Consider the following 22859-nt stretch of genomic DNA (forward strand, 5'->3'; position numbering starts at 1 on the left):
AATCAATTAGTAGGAAAAAGTTAGAAAAACAGGTGAAGTTCAAATCAACTAGGCCTAAAGAAATTCACTCTGGAATACTTAGAAATCTGCAAATTGTTTCCAAACATCAGGAGATTGGATGAGATTCTGGAGGCCTGAAACTCAACATCTACTTCTCAAAAGTGGAAAAGGACTAGCTAAGAGAGGATTTATAGGCCAGCTAGTTTAACACAGTTCCTGGGAAAAATATTGAAACAAGTAGATGATTAAACTTGAACAGTGACAAAAGGAGAAAAGGCTAACACAGGTGAATTAATCATATCTTTCCATTGATAAATCCCCCATTTTTTTATTTTTTTCTGACAAGGTAACAACTCTTCTGGGAGGGGTGGAAAAGCAGTATCAGAGCTTTTAAAATAGTGTAGCTCAGTCTGTCTGGCCCTAACTTACTATGAGAATGTCATATAAGACTAAATTATGAAGAATGATAACTTGCTGAAAAAACATACTCAGTAACAAAAGTTATTAAGAGACTTAGTGGATTGGAAAACAGACTTAAAAATTAAAAAACAAGTATTTGTGTGTATTTGGATACTACTGGATCATGTTATCAGTCAGAAAATCTACATGTTAGCAATTATGCTATTAAATTTGAAGTTAAAAGCAGGAGCAGCTGGAAGAGGGGTTTGAGTTCATCAGAAGATGCTGGGTTACAGTTCAGAATTATCTTGATGGGAGAATGGGAGAATTATGCTTTAAGAAGGGTATAAGTTTGAATAGTGAAAAACACAGGGTATGATGTACTGGAAAGAATAATCAGCTGAATAAATACAGGGGTAATTACTGGCTGGACACCAGTTCCATAGAAGAGTTGTACAGATGACAATCAACAACCTGAATTATGTCCCATTTTACTCAGTATTTGAAAAATTACGATCAAGTCATCATTATCAACTGGAGGGAGCTCATAAAAGAACAATGTTCTAGAAAAATAAGGTGACTGACTTCACATGGGAGGGACTGAAGAGACTGTGGTCAACAAGATAAGAGGAGCCTAAAGGAGGGAATCAGATATGTTCCTGATGGAGAGAGGAGAGGGGGGAAAAAAAGCTGATGCAAAGAGGGAGAAAATGTTCTTTTTTCCTTCTTTCTTTGGGAGGGGTCTAAGAAGTTCTATGTTCCTGCAGTTGATAAGGAATGTATAAGGTGGCCTCCTGAGGCTTCTGCCCAGCCATGGATTATTCCAGTTTTATTGGTCATGCCCAAGAAGGCACATTCTGAAAAATTAAAATCTAGAAGGACACTCAATGATTACATTTTTCTCAACATTACTGTTTAAAATTATGTGCATACTTTTTACTAAGCTATATATCCTCAATTTGCATTACTGATGGTGGCTTTTAGACAACTATTACTTGTAACTTGTTCCAGTTTTTCAGGTGACAGAAACAGTATTCAGAAATACAACCTATTTTAGAGTATGAACTGAAGCCACAAGCATGTAGTAGTAGACTGCAACCTGTGAGCTGTTAGCTCAGTGAAATTGTACCAAATGTCATTCACTGTGCTTACTCAATATAAAATTGACTGTAGCATGTAATTAACAAATTAGTTATCAATTGCAGTGCTGATGTGACCCTAAGTGGTTTCGCCCCTACAGTAGTGCTTTTTTGCTGGTTGGCAGTGGAATTGTGTATTTCATGGTCTTCTCTTTTGTTGCAGGTTTTGGGCTGGATTCGAAATGGAGAGTCAATGTTAAATGCTGGGCTCATCACTGCTAGCTCTTTGCAGGAGGCAGAACAGTTACAGAGGGAGCATGAGCAGTTTCAACATGCAATAGAGGTAAAAGCACCATTTTAGTGACCATGGCCTTGTATTTACAGTTCTCTGTAAATAGCACTCTTGCATTTGTGCTACAGTATTTTCAGTTTAGGGAAAGCTGTTGAACTCACAGCAAAGATGAAAACACTTAGTTGAGAAGGTGGTTTTTGTTCTTATTTATTTTGAAGATGCTGTTCCAGGTGAATATCTTCTCAGTGCCTTTTTGCATCTTTATGAAGTGGTACCTGTTCACAGCAATTTTGCTGAAACAAGTGTTTTCATTTTTTATTCCTTTTCTAGAACATAACCTGTAATTCTAAATGTAAAAAAATTAAGAATAAATGGACCAGGAAGCAGCCATTTTGTGTATTCTGAGGTCATCCTTTAATGTTTCCATTTTTTTTTTAAGAGTAGGTTTTAGTGAAGCTTCTAAGTGGTGGTGTGTCCCCTTGCCATGGCTTCAAACTAAACTTATCAGATTGGTCATATTGCTGCAAAAAATAGGCAGCATTCTTAAGATTGATTGAAGTGCAGTATTTTTTATTTGCATGTACTACTGAGTAACTTAGTGATAATATTAACAATATGAACGTTATTTGGGTAGACTATTTGCAGAAGTACTCTTCTTGCACTAACTCTTTAATGTTCTTTTCCGGTTTGGTAGAGTTTTATGCTTCCACACTCTTGATTTTTTTTTTCTTTTAATTAGAATTTTCACTATATGCATCCTCAGTTTGAGACCTTTGGTAACTCAAGTACAAAAATCACAAGAACTCATGGTGTTTGTCAGTTTAAGAATAAATTATGAGGAGGCTTAAAAATCTGTGTTTCCTATGCCATTCTTTACTAAGATATAATAATACTTAGTAGTATTTAAGGCATTTATATTACTTGGCTTTAGGTAAGTATTTTTCTGCATGGAGAAATACAGTTTAAAAAATTTGCTTATAGTCAATAGATAGTTGTCTTTTTTATTGGTCTGCATGCCTGCATCTTTCTTTGAACTATTGATCATCACTATTGATGTGTAAAATACTAAATTTAAAGCTGTAAAGATTGCCAGAATAAGATACATTTTTGTCATCTTTTTTCTCACTGTGAAAGAAAAGAAAATGAAACTGAAATTCATGATTACAACATGTAATGCAGCATAGATGCATCACATGTAGCTTAATGCTAGACAGTTACTATTTGTTAACTGCTATTTAGTGTGGATTTGATGATAAATCCCTACAGGATTTATTTCCTTTGCATTTGCATAGAGAAGTCACACAGTAATTAGTACCAGACAGTCATTTTTAGTTGTGTTGATGGGTGTTAGTGCACATATGGAAGTGTCATTGACACAGTGGAAATGTGAGCCTTTGAGGTCTCCAAGTAAATGAACTGTAGTGCTCCACTGAACTCCTGACTTTTCACCTCTTGTCAGAAAACACATCAAAGTGCCCTGCAGGTTCAGCAGAAGGCAGAGGCAATGCTGCAGGCCAATCACTACGATATGGATATGATCCGGGAGTGTGCAGAGAAGGTCGCCTCACACTGGCAACAGCTGATGCTGAAGATGGAGGACCGTCTCAAGCTTGTGAATGCCTCTGTTGCCTTCTATAAAACTTCTGAACAGGTACAGAAATGCAGAAGGTCTGCCTTGGTTAATTCCTCAGAGTGGCATAAAACAGCATTACTTGAAAAAGTGGTTGATGAGGTTTGGTTATGTTTAATCATTTGATGGTTAGTTCTGGTTTTTGTGTGGGAGTCAGAGAAAAATCAGCTTAATCTACTTGTTCACAGGAAAGTTTGGTGGGGAGGTTAGAAAGGTTGCCTTCTCTGCAGTCATAACTTGAGCCCATCCAGACCTATGCAGTCACAGAGGCAGAGAAAGATGAACAATTTTAGGGACAGCCTCTGAGAAATTCCATATAAGCAGGCCAGTGCTTGCAAACCTACAGCCACACTTTGTTGCCTTAAGTCCCTGTCAAAATGTGTCAGAAGCTAGGGTGTATATACAAGGGGTAGATGGGTTTTCTTTTTTTGAGGCCTGAATTTTGAATTTTTTGCCTTGCTTAATTGGCCTCATTTTTTCTGAAAGGTGTGCAGCGTGCTGGAAAGCCTGGAGCAAGAATATAAGCGAGAAGAAGATTGGTGTGGGGGAGCAGACAAACTGGGCCCCAACTCTGAAACAGATCACGTTACTCCCATGATAAGCAAACACCTGGAACAGAAAGAAGCGTTTCTAAAGGTAAGGTTGGGGATTTTTTGCAGTCTCCTGTGTCTTGGGAAGCATGCAGGCAAACAGTTCTTACAGTGCTGCCGTGGCTGTGGAAAGCAACAGTGCCTATTCCAAACTACAGGTATGTCCCCAACTGCAAAGATGTGGGAAATGGCGTGTTAACTGCTTCTGACAGTGATTAAGAGAATACTGCCAAGTGCATAAAATTGTAGCCAGTTTTATAAATACATTTCCCGTTGAATTTCAGTAGATGTCAGTTCTCCCAGTGTGACTGAACAGGAATTGGAAGTCACTGCTTTGAGCAACTGTCACTCTAAAGAAAGCTTAAAGGCTGCTGCTTTGGAAGAGAAGTGAAAGTCTCACACTGCCGTTGCTGCCTGTGCATCAGAGCAGCTCTCAGATGTACTGGGAAGACAGAGGAATATGTAAGGAGGAAATTGCTAGACAGGCATCTGGGAGTAGCTGGGTTTTGTGTAATAGTCTTCAGATAAATGAAAGATTTTTGTTCCAACTAATGTCCTAGTGAAGAAGGTTATTGATAATACTGAATTAAATGTGTGGCATGTGCTTGCAAAGCAATGTAACTAACTCTGTTATCAAAGGCATTTTCCAGCATCATCATGAAAGACTAGTAAGGGAATAAAACTTTTTTTATTAGAAGCCTTCTTGTTCTCATTATGCAGATTACAACACTCAAAAACATATTAACAGAACTCAAAGTATTCAGCCTAATAAGTCCTTCTGCAGCTGGCATAAATTACTAATCTTTGTTTTAAAAATGGCATGAGAAATTACTTAGTGTCTTTGTTACTCTATCTAACCATTCTACCTTCATCTAACCTTTTAAAGTAGCATTTCATAATTTGCATGTTAAAAATGAGACACACAGCCCATATGTAGCATTTGATATCTGTTGAGATGAAGATGACAGCTGAGTTGAGTGCTTTCAATATAGTGGGAAGGACTGAAAGCTCTCAAGGGCTTGCCTTAGTATTTTAAGATCAGGTACTACTATTTCAGCACCTCTGATTTCACTTCAGCAGAGCATTCACCTTTTGTTTAAAGTACTAACAGATGTTGCAGAATATGCAGGTGGGTACATAACCATGTGCACTGTTTATACAGTAAGCAACTTCAGGTGGCACATGGCACATACACTAAACAAACTTCTCTGTGAGCTCTGAGTCATCTGAAAGCCCTAGAGCAGGTCATTGCTTTTCAGGTTTTTCAGAAAATATGAATAGCATTTTATTTACTTATTTATTTTATTTGCATTTGTTTATCTGCTTTTTTTTGTCTCTGCCAGGTAAGGTGTGCTATTCAGCAGAATATCTATTTTAATAGTTGGTTTGGCTTGGCTAACTTGTAGAAAAGATTTAACATGCAGTGCTTTCCAAAACTGAGGAGAGTGACAAATGTACAAAAATGGAGTTAGGAAGATCTCTAATCTCTTCTGTGTGTGTATTTGTGCATCTTCAAATAAGGTTGTACCTCTGACTCTCTAGGCCTGCACACTGGCTCGGAGGAATGCTGATGTCTTCTTGAAATACCTGCACAGGAACAGTGTCAACATGCCAGGGATGGTGACGCACATCAAAGCACCTGAACAACAAGTGAAAAGTAAGGGGCTGCTTATTCTCTTTCTTCTCACAAGAATGTGATCATCATGTGCTGTGGTATGTGATATTTGTTGAGAAGTGATGGAGTAGTGAAGCCTGGCCAAGTGGAAAGAGTTCTGTCAGGCTTAACAGGAAACAAATTACTTGCACACTTTAAAGGCGCTGACAGTCTTCAAAGTCTCTTATACTCAAATGAAGCTTTTTGGAATTCTTTTATCTGCTACTTACACCTAATCTTCTTTCGATTTGAGACCCAAATGTGCTGCTTTTATTGAGACAATGGGGTGGTAAACTTCGACGTGATAATGTTTGGTCTGAAGCCAAATGGGAGCTGATCAGTGTAAGCATATTGAATGTGTTGGTGTCAGATATTCTGCAAGTTCCCTGAGAGTGCCAGAGTGGTATGAGATTATTGCTTGTACAATGCCCTTGAGCTCTTCAGATAGTTTGAATCAGTGTTGAGGAACTTCATGAAGTATGGGGTAACTTATATCATATTTAAACTGGATGTGTAGACAGATTGTAGCTGAGGTGCCGCTGGAAAGAGCTACTACATGGGGCTTGGCTTTTGCTAAGATGAATAATATGTAGTACAGCTTTAAGGGGTAATAAGCACTCTAGGGAATGGATAGAGACCTGTAGGGCTTTGAGGGACAAAAGTGCAAAAATTAATATGGTATGCATAACTGCTGGGTGTGGTAGCAGAACAGAGATCAGAGAGATTCAGAATTAAATATTGCATTTTAATAATTTAATTGCCAGTCATACTCTGCTCTCTGCATTTTGAAGCTGTGACTGAGCACTCTGGCCATGCTACAAGTCTCAAAACCAGAGAAGTCTTATTTCTAATTAAATGCTGTTTGCACCTACCCAAAGGGGAGTTATGCATATGATGTAGCCAGACGCAAGAGGATCACAGCAGTAAGTCTGGAGAAGAAGCTGCAGCAAAGAAAATTCCAAATGAGAGAAAGTGTTACAGCAAGATGGATTAGAGCAGGTAGCCCAGAGAGGTAGTAGAATTTTTAAAATTTAGTCAAACAAGCCCCTGGAAAACTTTGCAGTTAGTGCTGCTTTGAAGAGGAGATTGAAACAGATGGCCTGCAGAGGTCACTTCCGCTCTAATTTACTTGATGAGTCTATTTGAAAAGGACATCTTCACCACTTCATTTTAATACAAAGGGAACAGCTTGTTGTTTTTCCTCTGTCCCCAACATTTATAGAACTGTACAAAAACAAACAAACACACAAAAAACCCCAAAAAACCATCAAACAAACAAAAAAAAGCCCCAAAAAAGCCCCCAAAAACCCAAAAAATCTTAGCACAACTGCCAGCAGTATCAATAACTGAAGCTGGTTGTTGTAACTCGGGAAGCTCGTCTTGCCGCGATACCCCAAGCGGTGGCGTGCTGGGTGGCGAGAGGGAAGAGAATGGGCAGCCTCTCCCCCTGCGAAGCTCTGCTGTCCCAGTTGTCGGCGCAGGGACAGACGGAGGCGACACGGGACTTGGGGCGAACAGGATAGTTTTCTTCATCGAACCCCAAAACCCTCCAGGGAGGGCGAACAAAGGTTTTATATGGGAACTCAAGAGGAGGGGTTTAGGAACAGCAACCAATGAGGGTAGAGCAGAGGAGGAGTTTCGGGTGGGACTAACATAGCACAAACCTATCAGGGGAAACAGGGGAGGGGAGTAACACAAAGTAACCAACAGGATGTTGTGCCTCACTGAATAGACAGGGAATGCTCTGGAAGCAAGGCAGGAGGCTAGGAGGAGTGACAGGGAATGTTCTGGGGAAAGGGGCAGGGAAAGGAAGGATTGACAACTTGGAGAGGAGGGGGTTAGGGAAGAGCTTGGGGAGATTGACAATTGGGGAAGGGAGGAGATGGGGGGGGGGGGTGCGTGAACAGACACTGAACAAATATCAAATCAAAGGAAAACACACCACAACAGCTGGTATTTGTCACTTAGTTCTTCTTTCAGTAAGAGACAAAGAGAGAAGAAGAAAGCAGGGAAGTTTTAGCTACCACACATACTAAATAGTAGAGAAATTATTTCAAAATTCCATTTTGAAATCTCTATGGGAACAGTCATTCTGAGAAAGGTAAATATGCTTATATGAGGAAAGAATAGAAAGATCTCTACTAATGTCCTTAAGAGTAATAATTGCATATCAGAACCATAGTGTTATTCATGTTTTACACACATTTAAAATTCTGGATGAGTGATACATGTTTAGAAAGCAACAAAAAGCCAGCAAAAATCCCCAAGTAGGAAAAAATAAGGTTTTTCTCTCCATAAACCATGTAATATATGCTTCTGAAAATTAAACATGAGTTAAGATAAAACTAGTGGGGTCTCCTTCCTGTTGGGTCTCAATGGTATGGTGGTAGCTGACCAAATGATAAAAAAAGTTTACTCTGTTCTTCCTGTTCAAATATTCACGTCAAGAAAAAAAAGATCTTTCACTTCTTTTATAAATTGAGAAAAAAATTGAGTGTTTATTTTAGTGAAAGAAAAGTTACATATGTTCTAATAGAACATTAAAATTCAGATGTAATGGTCTAATAGAGCATTACAACTCAGATGTATGCTTGAGACTGGCAGACTACAATCAATATATACTTTATGCATTAATGCCTTAAAAACTTGAGTTCCTGCAGAACTGCTGAACATTTTTCAAAAACCTCTTTCTGTGGCATACTTGATCCTTATTCCCAGATGAAGGTTAAGTTATCTGGAAAAGTGATGTCTTAATCTGGGCAAAGTTTAGCTAAGCATATGTTTCATGGGGAACAGGAATTACAGTGGTACTGAACTCTGAGAGGTGTCCTTATGTTCCTGTGTAAATACCAGTGTAAATAATTTCTGTGATATGCAGTTAAAGATACTTAATCATTGTCTCACTTAGGAAGGAGCTGTGGCCTAAAACTATGCTATGACAGGTGGATTGAGTTGGTGACAATTTCTGTAAACTCAGAAATGAGAGCACCTTCATCTTTGTTTCAGCTGCTAAGTCTGTGTGCATCTGTGTTACCTGTCTTTTCTGTACAGGTTGTGACTGAGCACGGCTCAGGAACTTGTCTAATGGTGCTTATATTTTTAGATAGGTTGCTAGAAGGATGCATGGAGACAGGTGAGAACTCTTTGAACCTGGAGAAGTTGAAAAATTAAGGAACAATCCTAACAAATGTTGGCATCGAAGTAAATGACAACAGGGACTGTAGTTCAGGTGGCTTGAGATACAGAGATGCTTTTCCAAACCTATTATTAGATATTGATGTTGTATAACTTCCTTAGAGTAGTTTATAGAATATTTTTTCTCCTCTTTGTCAGTCCAAGAAATTAATGGCATTAACACTAACAGTGCCTAGCCAAATATCTCTCACTGCCTTGTCGTCTGTATCATGTCCTGACAGAACAAATGCTGTTCCAATTTGCGAAATTCACCTCGCTTGCTCTTTGTCAGAACTACTTTGCTTACTTCACTATCAAGATGTCTCTCTTTATATGGTGTGTCCAGTTGGGTGTGTTGCATTGTATAATGATAATTGTGTCCCACCCACTCCACATCCCTGTCTCCTGAAATTTGGCATATACTTTGAGCTAGTGTTTTGGAGGTGATATAAGGCAGAAATTAAACTGAGAAAGCAGGGGAGACTCACAGCATATCAGCTCATAGCTTTCCATATTTGAGGGGAGCCTGACCAGCAAAAAATAAAACCTTGGCCACAGTGACCACATTCCAACCAAAAGCAAATTCTGGGTGATCTCAGCACTCTGTGGCAAGTGGGAATATAGTGCTTGTAAGCAGGAGGATGTTGGCAGTGATTCAGACAGGTTTCATAATCTTCAGAGAGGCTGTGACAAGTGGTTGTGTTTGGTCCCAGATCTCTGATGAGGTAGACGAAGATGTTCCCCTCAGGCTTCCTGTGATTTGAGCTTCTCTGTCAAACTGTTGATTGGAGTTGTTAGCTTTTGGGATGTAAAGCATGGTGGACCTGCACAGTGGGAGAGCAGAATACAGAGACCTTAAGACATCTAGCACCTGATAGCTTCCACTCGTAATTATGGAAAATGGAAAATAGCCAGCTCTGGGTATAAGTAGAAAACCCAGTAGTGTTAGTGTAAAGAATAAGACTCTTTTGTGGTCTCTTCTGCTGGACCTCTCTTTTGGCTCTGTGCAATTGCAAAAGAATCACTTGGTGGAGATATTTAGTATCCACGTTCCCCTGTGCTCAGCTTGCCCTCCAGCTTTGCAGAAGCTACAAAGTCAAGTAGGGCTGCTGCTCTGGAAGCAGCAGTGGGTAAGGTGAGTTTCACAAGAAACTGCTAGAATTTCTTTTTTTGGTGGAAAAACCATAAGCATTAAAGAAGCAGAATTCAGGTAAGGTCTTCTGCATATTGTAAGCACGATGTCTTTGCTAGGAAGAATTTAAAACGTTGGATGTGTGGGATTTGGATGTGAGTTTTCTGATACTCAGGAATAATAAACTGTGGAGTTAATTCTTTGATTACCTAGAAATTCTGTCAAGGTTCAGTGAACATTAATATTTAACAAGTCATCTTATCTTATTCATATTTAACAAGTCAGCTTACTTGTGCTGCATTTGACCTTGTGGTGACCTCAGGTTATACATTTGTTCATCTGTATTAAATCATTAAAATACTTTATGGTATTTTAATATTAAAGTTTCCCTTTTTTAACTTCAGTATAATATGTAAAGTATGTTGTGATTACTTTTGCATGCTTATTCTTTCTGAGGAAACCCCATCAAGTGCCATCTTCATAAGCCTACATTTGCAATCCTGCTATAAGCAGTGGCAGTCCCCTTGTGAAAAATACTTGAGAGGAAAAAAACATGTCAATAGTAAGTTTAATTGCATCTCTAGTTTCTTTAATCTGTAGTTCTGTAAATTATGAAGAAGGTGCACTCTGTGTTTCATTAATATCAGGAAAAAAAGCAAAGCAAAGACGAACAGAAAGAGCAAGTGTATAGTAAATTCTACAATGTAAAGTAATTTATTCCCCTGATTTTAGTGTGATATTTTACATTTTGTTGTCATAAGCTCTGTTTTAATTCCTTCAGATATCTTGAATGAACTCTTCCAGAGGGAGAACCGTGTGCTGCATTATTGGACCATGCGTAAAAGACGTCTTGATCAATGCCAACAGTATGTGGTGTTTGAAAGAAGTGCCAAACAGGTGAGGGTTTCATATGAAAATCTTCTTTGGTGTGGTCAGGGATTCACATACACTGTCTTCTCACAATAACAAATTAGTCATTGACTTCAATATTTCAAATTGTTAAAACATCTGAAGGATGGAAGTAGCAAATTTAATTATTTGCCTTCTCTTTAATACAGAATAACTAAATTTGGTGAGGCAGTGTGTCTGTAACTGTTGTAACTCAAAAGTGATGTTTTGCTTCTGCCAGCTTTCTCTGGTACTGGCATATCTAATTTCGGCAAGCTTGTGTTTGACAAATTGTTATGCTTGTTAACTTTTACACACACCTAATTTGTCTGGGGAAATTACAGGCAGCAGCATTTTTCTCAGATGTTGAAGGAAAAATATCTAATTAAGTTGATTGGCAGTTCTAGAAATCTGACAAGTTGGATAACTCATTAAACAATAATAACTGAATTACTTCGGTTTTTCAATTCTTTGTATTTGGTTTCATGGTTTCCTGCATGATAGATCCACCTCTTGGTATTTTGTTGAGTTGATCAGTCTGAAAAGAACTATTAAGTAACTACCACACACACACAAAAAAAATCTCCTTCACTAATCAAAACACATGCCTTAAAAATAAGTAGGGTGTTCAAGGCAGAAGTGGTAAGCAGATTGATCTGTGATAGTTTTATAGTTTTGTTTTGTTTTTTTTTTTTAACTGGTTATAAGACAAAGAAGGGAAGCTATCAGTTCCTGTTCTGCGGAAAATGACACAATGCCCATGGTGTAAATATAGTCAGATCCTATTTAGAGGGCTCAAAAACATAATCTTATTTCTTTCTGACAGCTAATTTAGACGAACATTTAAATACTATTGGTCTGGTTTGCTCTTTTGAAAGAATTCTCAAGTCTGCCTTTCATGCTTTCACAAAGAAATTAATGCAAGATGTAACTTGGAGTGAATTTGAAGTGTGATACTTCTTTAAAACAACACCACCCTCTCTTCCCTGCCCCCCTGCCCTCACCTCCCAGCCCTTCTTTTGAATAACTTTAAATTTAAACCTCTGACTTGCACATGATCTACTTGTTTTTGTATAGAGATTACTAACTGACAGTCAAACACTGGAGATAAAGATCTGTCAGCATTTTCATTGTAAATCCCGTTTTTCAGCAATCACCAGTTCAGTCATCAAAAAGCAAAGCAAACCAAACTATATATGGGACTCCACAATGATTAGCCAAAAAAAAAAACAAAACTGAAGTGTTGCTCTCTTCATTTAGATGCTTTCTGGTATTTGGAAGAACCTGTTCTTTGTGCTTTCAGAACTTGATGCCCTTGTGATGGAAAACATATCATACCAGTTTGCAAGAACAGTGGTGGATTCTCAAATCCTTTTAGAATTAAGGGCTTACCTGATCCCTAAGCTGATTTCTCCAATTCTTGTAGTGATCTTTCAGGTGAAATGAAAATTGATCTAAACTGTAGGAATTAAGATCAAATTGAATTTTATGTCATACTCTAGAGAGTGTGCCTCTAGAGAGCTGCCAGCAAGTTATGAAAAGATAACATTTCATTCTCATGGCAGGGGGATTGGAAATACATGATCGTTAAGGTCTCTTCCAATCCAAACCATTCTGTGATTTGGGATGGGGCAATTTTTTGTTTATCATTCATTCCAGTGTTATGTAATAAACCCACTAAAAAAAAGCAGAGAAGTATTAAATGTTGCTGGTAATATCAGTGGTAGCATGCTGTGCTTGTCCATATCAGTCTTCTCTTGCAAAGATTGACATTAGAATGACAACATGTGTCATAGAGGTTGTTGGTTGAAATGTTGCTTTTTTTACAGATGTCCAACAGTTGTTCCATCAGCAACTTTTAAAAGTATAGGCCCTTCTCATCAGGCTTTCACCTGCAATAGTATGTGACTAGGAAAATGGCATCCTGGCATTCACATTCGGTGTTGGATTTTGAAGGCTTTTTGCTCATTTCAAGTTTTGCACCAAGAAGGAAAAACATTTGAAATGGAAGTAGGAGAATCAACGTTGCTTCATGATAGCTTTGATGCACTTAAATCATTGGTGAAATTATAATACAGACAGTGCCTTTTCTGATTCAGTGTAAGGTTATATGTGTGAAACATACATATCTACTGTCCACCAAGATAAATTTTTTCCTGTTCTTGCTAGCGTGGATAGATAATGCTCATAATTCCAATTTATCCTTTCATAGGAAGAGTGAGCACCAACCAGCAATCTACTACTTTTTCTCTTGGAGTATTAAATTTTTGTCTAATGTTCTGTGTATTTACTGAAGATAGAGAAGCTACACATTTCGTAATAAGGTGGTTCTAAGCAAGCTGTGTAGAACTCTTTGAGCATCCGCTATTGGCTTTTTCAGAAACGAGAAGTTTCTAAGCTCCTGTCCCTCTGCCTGCTGCCATAGGAAGCCTGTATTGAGAGCTGCAGAGCAGTTGTCAGTTAGATTTTCACTGTTGTGCAGCAGTTGGAGGCAACTCTTGCTTTTTCTGGGAGCCAGACATTCCTCACAACCACTGAGTTATGCTTAAAAGGGCAGCAGGTAAAGAATAGATATGTGGGTCAAGCATAGATAATTACAAAGATCAGCATTTTTCATAATAGTGAGCAAATAAAGTGTCAGGATGTGGAAGGGAAGCAATCTTAGTTTGCAGTTCTTTGTTCTGTTTTTTTTCTGCTTATACATACATAAATTGTTTTTACTGAGACATCTCATTGTTCCTTCTCTGCTGCAGGTTTTATTTCTAGGAGCACAGACCACACTTTGCGAGGCTGGAATACATGTCAGCAGAAGAGTGAAGTGATAGTTAAATCTTATGTGCTTGGAAAGTTTAGCCTACACACTTAGCGGTCTTATGTACATTTTTACAAGTTGGAACATGTATATTTCTGAGTATAGCTGTTCCATGCGGCACCAAAAAAGTGATTTTTTTTCTTTTTCCTCAGCTGGGGAGTATACTATCAAAACTGTGAACACAGTTAGTTAGGACCTTTCAATAGTGGACTGCTGTAGTCCTGCAGTAGTGGACTTCTCTGAAGTGTTTGGATTCATACATAATTTTCAATTTTCTAAACATTGTTTCATAGTCTATATTAATTATTTCAGAGTTATGAACTATGTGGTATTGTAGAGGTATTAGATGATTGCCACAAGTGACAAAGAGTAAAATTCTGTGGCCAAATGTGTGTAATACTGATTACAGATGGTTTCTGTTGGCAAAAATATATTGTCTTTTCTCTTACTTTTCTTCACTGATGCTTTATTTAGGCTCTGGAATGGATTCATGACAATGGAGAGTTTTATTTATCCACACATACTTCCACTGGTTCCAGTATCCAGCACACTCAAGAGCTGTTAAAAGAACATGAAGAGTTTCAGATCACAGCAAAGGTAAAATGCACTTTAAAAATTATCACAAAATACTTAGAGTTAGAAGGAACCTCTGGAGATCAGTTAGTCCAATTGCCCAGACATGGCAGGGTCCCCAAGAGCAGGTTACACAGGAATGTATTCAGGTGGGTTTTGAATGTTTCCATAGAGGGAGACTCCATGACATCCCTGGGCAGCCTGTTCAGTGCCCTGCCACCCTCAGTGCAAAGAAGTTCTTCCTCATGTTGAGATGGAAGTTCTTATGTTCATGGCCATTAGTCCTTGTTCTGTCACTAGGCATCACTGAAGAGTCTGGCACCATCCTTCTGAGAGTGTGATATTTTATATTTTGGTGAGATTCCCTCTCACTCTTCTCCAGACTAAACTGGCCCAGCTCCCTCAGTCTCTCCTTGTTAGAGAGGTGCTCCAGACCCCAAACCATCTTTGTATTGCTCTGCTGGACCCTCTCCATTAGCTTCTTGTCTTTCCTGCACTGTGGAAACCAGAAGTGAATACAGTACTCCAGATGTGGCCTCATTAGGGTCAAGTAGAGTGTCAGGATCACCTCCCTCAGCCTATGGCCACACTTTTCCTGATGTATCACAGGATACTGTTGGCCCTTCTGGCCACGAGGGCACTGCAGGCTCATGCTCATCCACCAAGGCTCCCAGCTCCTTCTCCACAGAGCTACTACCTAGTAGATCAGCCAACAACCTGTGCTGTTACTGGGGTTATTTCCTCCAGGTCGCAGGACCCTGCCTTAGCCCTTGTTGAACTTCATTAGATTCCTCTGCCCAACTCCCCAGCCTGTCAAGGTCCCACTGAGGCAGCGCAGCTGATCCCCCCAGTTTCATATCATCAACAATCTTGCTGAGGGTGTATTCTGTTCCTTATCCAGGTTGTAGATAAACAAGTTGAGTACAAATTGAATTATGTAAGATTTGAAACAAAATAAAACAACTGAATTCCCCTTGCCCATCAAAAAATCCCCCAAGGATGTATCCATCAAGATCTGTTCACTTGCAGTTGCTTTCTGTCTGTATTTCTGCTGAGAATAGAATAAAGCAGAAAATAACGAGCTGATATTCATTGTTACTGGCCCTATGTGCAGTTGATTTCTCATGGCACAATCATAGTGAGGTAGCTTAAAAATGTTTTCAATACCTACAAATGTTTCATGACCTTTGATTTCCACTTTCATATCTTCATGATTGTGGATTACTGAATGTTCATTTAGGATATATAAAATACAACAAGCTGTATTATTATTCTGATTATTAATTAGAAGAGATTAGAAAAATTAAAGCTTTATTTGTTAGGTAACTAATTTTATTAAAGTATTCTGTGCTTCTGCTGTAAACCTTTTTGAGTCAGGCAGCAAAATGTTATTCTGTATCTCTGGAGGCTTTTACAGAGATGCAGATGTCATTCCTGAGGCTTTCCAGTTTTCACATGTGAAAGACAGACAACTATTGCATGATTGAACTACCTGAGTTTGTAGCGTTGTTGGTCCCTGTTTTGTTTTGCCTCCTGTTCAGACTGTCACCTCTTTCTCCCTCTGGCTCTCCAACCTTCACAGAGAAATAACTGAGCCCAGGAAAGTAAGCAAGTGTTCATTTGTATGAAGAAGAGACTTGGGAGATGGTTAAGGGATATGTGGAAAGGGAGAAAAGAAAATCCAGAAAGAACAGAGATCACTTTTGATGTTCAAACCTGGATTTTCTTCTGTTTGATCTTTGCTTCAGATTTCCTGGATCCCTTCCAGTATGCACAGCACCACTACTCTTCCTTATTTCCTCTGTCAGCCTGCAGATGACATTGGTGCCTCTTTTGAAGGGATGTTGTTTGTGTCACTCCCTTGGCATTTTGCTACCTATTGGGGAGGATATGTTAGCCCTTGCTAATTCCATACTGAAAAGAAATGCTTGGATAAGGGACCATTAGGGAACAAAAAGAATTAAGAGAGGACGGACTTGAGTTTTTCAATAATGTAAGAGTCAAGTTTTTCTTGACTATTTTGCTTAACTCCCTGCTAGCAAGGGCGCTGATAGTACGCTTCACTCGTGACAGAGAAAGAGGTGGATGTATAATCATCCATTGTGATGATTTATGATTTACATGAAAGAAAGTGCATAATCTTAGGCAACTTGTCATTTGGGAAAAGCACTTACAAATTTGGGGGTAAGTACTTGTTTCTCTTAGTTTCTCTCAAACAGTTCTGTGCCAACAAAGCATAATACAGAAAAGATTTAAAGAATTTAGTTTTAATCCATTAAAGAATGAAGCATATAACAAGACTTACTTCAATTTCAGCATTTCTGTGGTGTCTAGAGGAGGTAGATTCTTGAGGCTGTGGGCCAGCTCTAATACCAGTGCTTCAGTGGTAATGAACAAAGTACCCTCTTTGGCATCAAAATGCCTTTATATAATGCAAGAGTACCTATGCTGAAAGGCTTGCCTAGTATAATTTAATCTCTGGGTTAGATATGAAGCACATTTTTCAAAGAAAAATAAACAATCTGCTTCTAGTCATGTAATAATGAAGCCCAAGGAAACCTACATTAATCTTGTGACATTTTTAATACGTAAAAGGTATCTGTTTAAAGGAGCTCTGGGAAGAGAGGGGAAGAAGGTAGCGTCTTCTCTAATTGCACTTAGTAGCAGTTAAGCAAAATGACCCTCTGCATGACAGGTAGAGCTTGTAACTGTTCGATATTTTCCTGTTTTCATAGCAAACCAAAGAGAGGGTGAAGTTGTTGATACAGCTGGCTGATGGCTTTTGTGAAAAAGGGCATGCTCATGCAACAGAGATTAAAAAATGTGTCACAGCAGTGGATAAGAGGTACAGAGACTTTTCCCTGCGCATGGAGAAATACAGGACCTCTTTAGAGAAAGCTCTGGGTATTTCCTCAGATTCCAATAAATCGGTAAGAGAAATTTGAGTGTGATGATAGACAAACAAGCTTTACTTGCATTTGATTTAGCTACCATTTTCTCCTGTCTTCTTTCTTAATTCTTCCTTTCTTTAATAAAGAGCAAAAGCTTGCAGCTGGATATAATCCCAGCCAGTGTCCCTGGGTCAGAGGTGAAACTACGCGATGCTGCTCATGAACTTAACGAAGAGAAACGAAAGTCTGCTCGCAGGAAAGAGTAATACATTTATTTATTTTTAATCATTGACAATGCATAAATCAATCCTGAGAATCAAACAATTGTCATGGCTTGTCTGGCAGCTTAGAAATTGCATAAATAGTAAAAAGAGAGTGATAGTACTCAGTATCTCTTATGCCCTTTATTCACATGCTTGTTCTTGCAGATAATTCTAGCATGACAGAATCTTAAACTTTCAAAACTGTTAGACTTCTTTTAAAATGTTTTTTTCCTTTTTAGAAATAATGTGAAATGTGTATGGGGTGGAAGCAAGACAAATGTTAAATTATTGTAGCAGTGAAAAGGGTTAGAGAAAAAATGCTATCTCTTTCCCCATTTGTTTTTGTCCTGGTTAGTAATGCAGGGATGTTACCTCGTAGGTTTCCTTCCTCTGTTGTGTCTCTTCACATTTCACTTCTCAGATTTTCTTGCTGCAGTGGAATAGCAAAACCTGATGAGGAGAACGATGTATTCTGGTTATTATGCATTCACAGTGATCTAACAGACTGAGATTTGATTATTCTCTCTGTTGTCATCTAAGGTTCATTATGGCTGAGCTAATTCAGACAGAAAAAGCTTACGTAAGAGACCTCCGGGAATGCATGGATGTGAGTTTCCTTTTTTTTCACTAATCTTTGAAGGCAGGATTCAATCCGTTGTTTTCTGGTTTTAACAGCTGAGCATGATTGGTTTGGAATCATAGGATCAACTTAAGTAATCTTACTGCTGTTATGGAGAAACTTAGAATTACATCTGATAACAGCCATTTCAGAATTCACCCTATATGTTTTGCTTTTGTTGGTACTAAGTTTCAGTATTTGTTCCTTTCCCAATTCATAATTGTGTGTGGGGATTTTGTTTTAGAGAGAGGAGGGAAAAAGAAGGGGTTTACTTTATTTGCTTTGCTAGCAATAGGGGAGAACTTCTGCTAATTCTCTTATTATCTGTATCACATGGTCTGCTACTAGCTGACTTTTTGAATAGAAATTCAGTGAGATTCCATGGAAAAGTGCCCAGTAATTGTTATGCTGAAGCATAACACTGAACTAATGTTCAGTGGTAGCTGTTGCACAAAGCATAAACTTCTAGACTGCAGACATGACCTTGATAAGGAATATCCTGAAGCATTAGAGGTTGTCAAGAACACTATGCATTTTAAATTATGAAGTCTCAGGGACTATGTTAAATTGTCGGTTTTAGAACTTGTATTTCACTGTCAACATCACAAGGTATATTTGACACAACAGGCACTGTCACAATTGGAGATGATGCTGCTGTGTGATCTTTGCCTAGCTTCTCTACAGGAATGCATACTTACAGATACCTGGCTGCATCTGTTGGGAGTTTATCATCACTTTTCACATATCTTTTTTTTTCTGGGCAGACATATCTATGGGAAATGACAAGTGGAGTCGAGGAGATCCCACCTGGTATTGTAAACAAAGAGCACATTATCTTTGGAAACATGCAGGAAATTTATGAGTTTCACAATAAGTGAGTTACTTATCTTCCATTTCCATACTGCTACTAAATCCAAATGATGACCTGAGGGATTTCCTAGTGAAAATACTGTGTATTTCAATAACAAATGCTTTCCCATTTAAAAAAAATTCGAAATATTTTCCACTTGCATTGCTAAATTATTTCAGCTGTTGCTTTTTTTTGCAGAGAGGTAGATACATCATTAGAAATCAGAAAATGTTTTTCAGGCATCTTTTGGCATATAAGAGATTTTTTGGATACACCAAAATTTTGTTGTAAGTTTATTGGTTGTTCTAAAGAGATGAAAACCATTGAATTCAATAAAATACAAACATAGCACAAACATTAGGGCTCTGTCATTGTTTCAGAACCCTCATTCCTGATATCCAAGTGCAGCTCTTAGTGGGATAGACTAGGGCTCCCGGCTCTCCTTGGCTCTTCTTAACTTCTGTCGAGATCATCCAGCATCATTACATTTACTGCAGTACAGAGCATAAAAGAAACTCCATTTCTTCTGAATGGAGTGGTTCCTAGGGGGATCTCTGCATAGAAGTCTTGCTCCGAATCTTCCTTCTTTGTTAATTCCTGGTTGTGTACACATTTGTATTGGGTTATGATTCTTTGAAGTAACAAAATATACCTAGCATATTCCTGACCCTGTTTTTATGGTTCTTTGTATGCTTTGTGTTAACTTGAGAAGTTGAGTATCCAAAAAGCAAGATTTGTGTTTTTTAAAAATTGAGATGAAGGCTTTTCTTGAAACTGAAAACAGTAGGAAACCTTCCTGATAGAGAACAACAGCAATTACTAAATATTTGTGTATGCTTATGTATTAACTGCATGTCCACTAGTTCAATTTCTGATCTTCTCATCAGAACTTTTATTGAATTATATTTTATATTAGTACTTTTACTAATAAGACATTTTTATCTGTTTGTTATCTTTGTTTCCTTAGCTCATACATTTGGTATTACAGAAGTTTTTCTAATGGCCTGTGTCCACAGACAATAGATCCAAACATGTTGCTGTAATGAACATGTTTCATATGCCTTCTACTATTTGTTTCTTTTCTACCACAGTATATTTCTCAAGGAGTTGGAAAAATATGAACAGTTACCAGAAGATGTTGGACATTGCTTCGTTACTTGGGTAATGAAGTCAGACTTGTGTTTAGAAGTAGAAAGGAGAATAGGAGGGGGAATTCTTGCTCTCAGATCCCTTTTTGATTTGTAAAAGTACCTCTTCCTGCAAATTTAAGTAAAACGTGTTTCTTTAACTGAGAAAAAATAATTAGGGCACTCCCGTCAGATGCCAGTCGTTAGCTGCTCTTGAAGTGTATGCAAGTTGCCTAAACCTGTGTGCAGATTTGGTTTGTCTTAGCTTTGAATAACCTATTTTTATATACACTGCTGTTGTTTTCAGTCTTACTTGCCTGATGTACATTTTTACACTGACAGTTTGAGTGGAAATATAATTCTGTACAGCTCAGTTTCTTGATAGGGAAGATAAGCTCTCTGATAATGGCGTAAAAACTTTGAGCCAGGAATGATGCTCTCTTAAACTTTTGTAAATTTGCATTTTGTTCTGCAGGCAGACAAATTCCAGATGTATGTTACCTACTGTAAAAATAAGCCGGATTCCACTCAGCTGATATTAGAACATGCAGGAGCATACTTTGATGTGAGTACATCGTGTCCATCTTAAAAGCACACCTTGGCCATTTGACTCATATTTGTGATTCTGCTGAGTGCCTAATTTGTTAATAAAATACAAGTTTCCTGTTAATAATGTTGCAATTTATTAAGCTGTCAGCTCAAGAAAATCAATCCTGTATCTCACATAGTTACTTCCATTGCTCAGTTGGTGATACAGAGCTGTCAAATCAGATGTGAAAAGTCGCTGTCAAATATCAGAGCAGTTCAGAACTGGAAGCAGGTTCTGGAAGCAACAATCAAGACATGAATCTTCAGCTCACACAAGCACATCCTGCAAATTTTAACATTTTGATGTGCTTAGTTTGCATTATATGTAATAGAGATAGAAATGTTTGTTGAATTTTTGGAGCACTTTTAAACTGTAATTGCATGTAGTAGTAATTCAGTTCACTGCTGTTTTTCAGAAGGACTGAACCTCTTTATTCCATCCCATGGTTTCATGGTCTACAAAAATTTTGGCCATGGTGAATGAGTTTTGGTTGGACATGTATTAACAGATTATTCAATTAGAGTGCTCTCTTTTTCAATTTTTTTCCCCCAGCTGAGCCACTAGCTGTGTAATGACACCGCAATTTTTTTTTTTTAGAGTTGTTTGTACAAGTAGAGGGAAGTAGAGGAAATCCCCGAATCCCTTGGGGTTGATCTCAAAAGTCTAATCTCTGAAAAAATGAGGTTTCTAAGGCAATTCTGTGAAGCTTCTGTTAAGTTTTCAATGTTTGAAGAAGAGTAGATGAGTTACAGAAAATCAGGTAGATATGACTGAAAAAAATTCCAAGAAAAATTTAGTAAATACCATTTAAAAAGATAACACAGGGCTCTGGTAAAACTATTAGAAATAAATTCTTGTCACCACTTCCTTTGATCATCTGTTTCACCACTATATCCAGAGCTCTCCATCCCCTAATCTACCTAAACTATATTAGAAGTGTGAAGACTTAATTCTGTGTACAGAGAACTTGAGTGCTTCCACTGATGACACCACTGGTCCATGTGAAAATATTGTGTGTATCCCATTTTGGGAATTTCTGATACTGTAACCATGGTTGGATGGCCACATAGCTGTGGGGCATTGCTGTTTGAAATTGCTTGGTTAAAATAGATCTGATGCTGTGATAACTGGCAGACCCCTTCAGTGGAGTTCAGCCCCAGTCAGTGCCTGAAATCTGTGATCATCCCATTTAGCTATCAGTTAATTCCGTTTTCCACCTTTAGCTTCATGGAGGTAATACTTTTTTTGTATTTGTAAGTGGCTGTTTTCTTTTCAAGCACTTGGTAACCTCAGAAACTCTTAATCCGTGCTCCCTCTGGTGGGGGATGAGGCCGTCTGTGGCTGTCGGCACCGAAATAACAGGGAATGCTGAGAAACCTACACCTCAGCCTTCCCGGTACTCCTGCCTCTTCCCTCATTCCAGGAACCCTGGAATGTGAGTTTTCCTCTCTTGCAAGTAGCAAAAGAAGTACAGATCTTAATGTTTTTTAGAAGGTGTTGCCACACATTCTTGTCCTTCATTGTTGCTCTTTGTATTTAGGTTTGTTGAAATGTTTCACAGATACTCTTGGAAGTAATCATCTCCTGTTTGTACCAAGTGATATGCACAGCAGAATGATTCATTGTGCCTGGAATATCTGGTTATCCTGGGCTTTTTTCTGCTAAAATAGGATTTGTAGTTAATGTGTATTATTTCATATCCCTCAAAACAGTTTATATCTGAACGTTGGTGCTCACAGTCCTCAAAGTTTTGCTTTTTCCATGTAGGAGATACAGCAACGACATGGACTGGCCAACTCTATCTCCTCTTACCTTATCAAACCTGTCCAAAGGATAACAAAATACCAGCTTCTTTTAAAGGTCGGTATTAATTCAGGGTTCTTAATCTGATTCTGCTGGTCATAAGAAGGCAAAGCTCTTGCTGAAATCAGGAGGGTTGTTCTACTCTGCTCTCCAAGACTCCAGCATCCTGGGCAGCCACAAATACTGCTGCAAAATTTCAACTGAAAAAATGAAAGAAGGCATAAACAAGCAACTTTTTGTCCAGATTTCTGTAAACCAAAAAAAGATACATGTCTACTGATGTTTACTTAGAAAACATAATTTGCATTTCCAGCGTAAAAAGGTGATTCATGACTATATGGCTATAAAACAATTTTCGTAGTGGTTTGTACATCAAATTTTGGCATGCCATTAGCTATGCTGATGGTATTAAATACTGTAAAATAGATAATAGTATATTTATTTATATGTAAAACTGTAATACAAAATATCTATAAGATATTTAAATATCTCTG

The 22859-nt window shown here is 38.2% G+C and overlaps 1 protein-coding gene across 3 annotated transcripts in view; it reads left to right on the forward strand.

Moving 5' to 3' along the window:
• The window catches only part of TRIO (trio Rho guanine nucleotide exchange factor), a 247541-nt gene that overhangs the window by 139558 nt on the left and 85124 nt on the right, over positions 1-22859 (forward strand). For all 3 annotated transcript variants that reach the window (XM_021528950.2, XM_021528952.2, XM_021528953.2), the window contains exons 16-28: positions 1702-1821; positions 3230-3421; positions 3887-4036; positions 5533-5647; positions 10732-10847; positions 14125-14247; positions 16959-17153; positions 17261-17376; positions 17918-17984; positions 18761-18870; positions 19938-20007; positions 20449-20538; positions 22330-22422. In XM_021528950.2, coding sequence (XP_021384625.2) covers positions 1702-1821; positions 3230-3421; positions 3887-4036; positions 5533-5647; positions 10732-10847; positions 14125-14247; positions 16959-17153; positions 17261-17376; positions 17918-17984; positions 18761-18870; positions 19938-20007; positions 20449-20538; positions 22330-22422 — 1557 coding nt within the window. The remainder of the gene's footprint in view (positions 1-1701; positions 1822-3229; positions 3422-3886; positions 4037-5532; positions 5648-10731; positions 10848-14124; positions 14248-16958; positions 17154-17260; positions 17377-17917; positions 17985-18760; positions 18871-19937; positions 20008-20448; positions 20539-22329; positions 22423-22859) is intronic.

The sequence above is a fragment of the Lonchura striata genome, chromosome 1 (assembly GCF_046129695.1).
Source record: "Lonchura striata isolate bLonStr1 chromosome 1, bLonStr1.mat, whole genome shotgun sequence".
NCBI classification, from domain to species: Eukaryota; Metazoa; Chordata; class Aves; order Passeriformes; family Estrildidae; genus Lonchura; species Lonchura striata.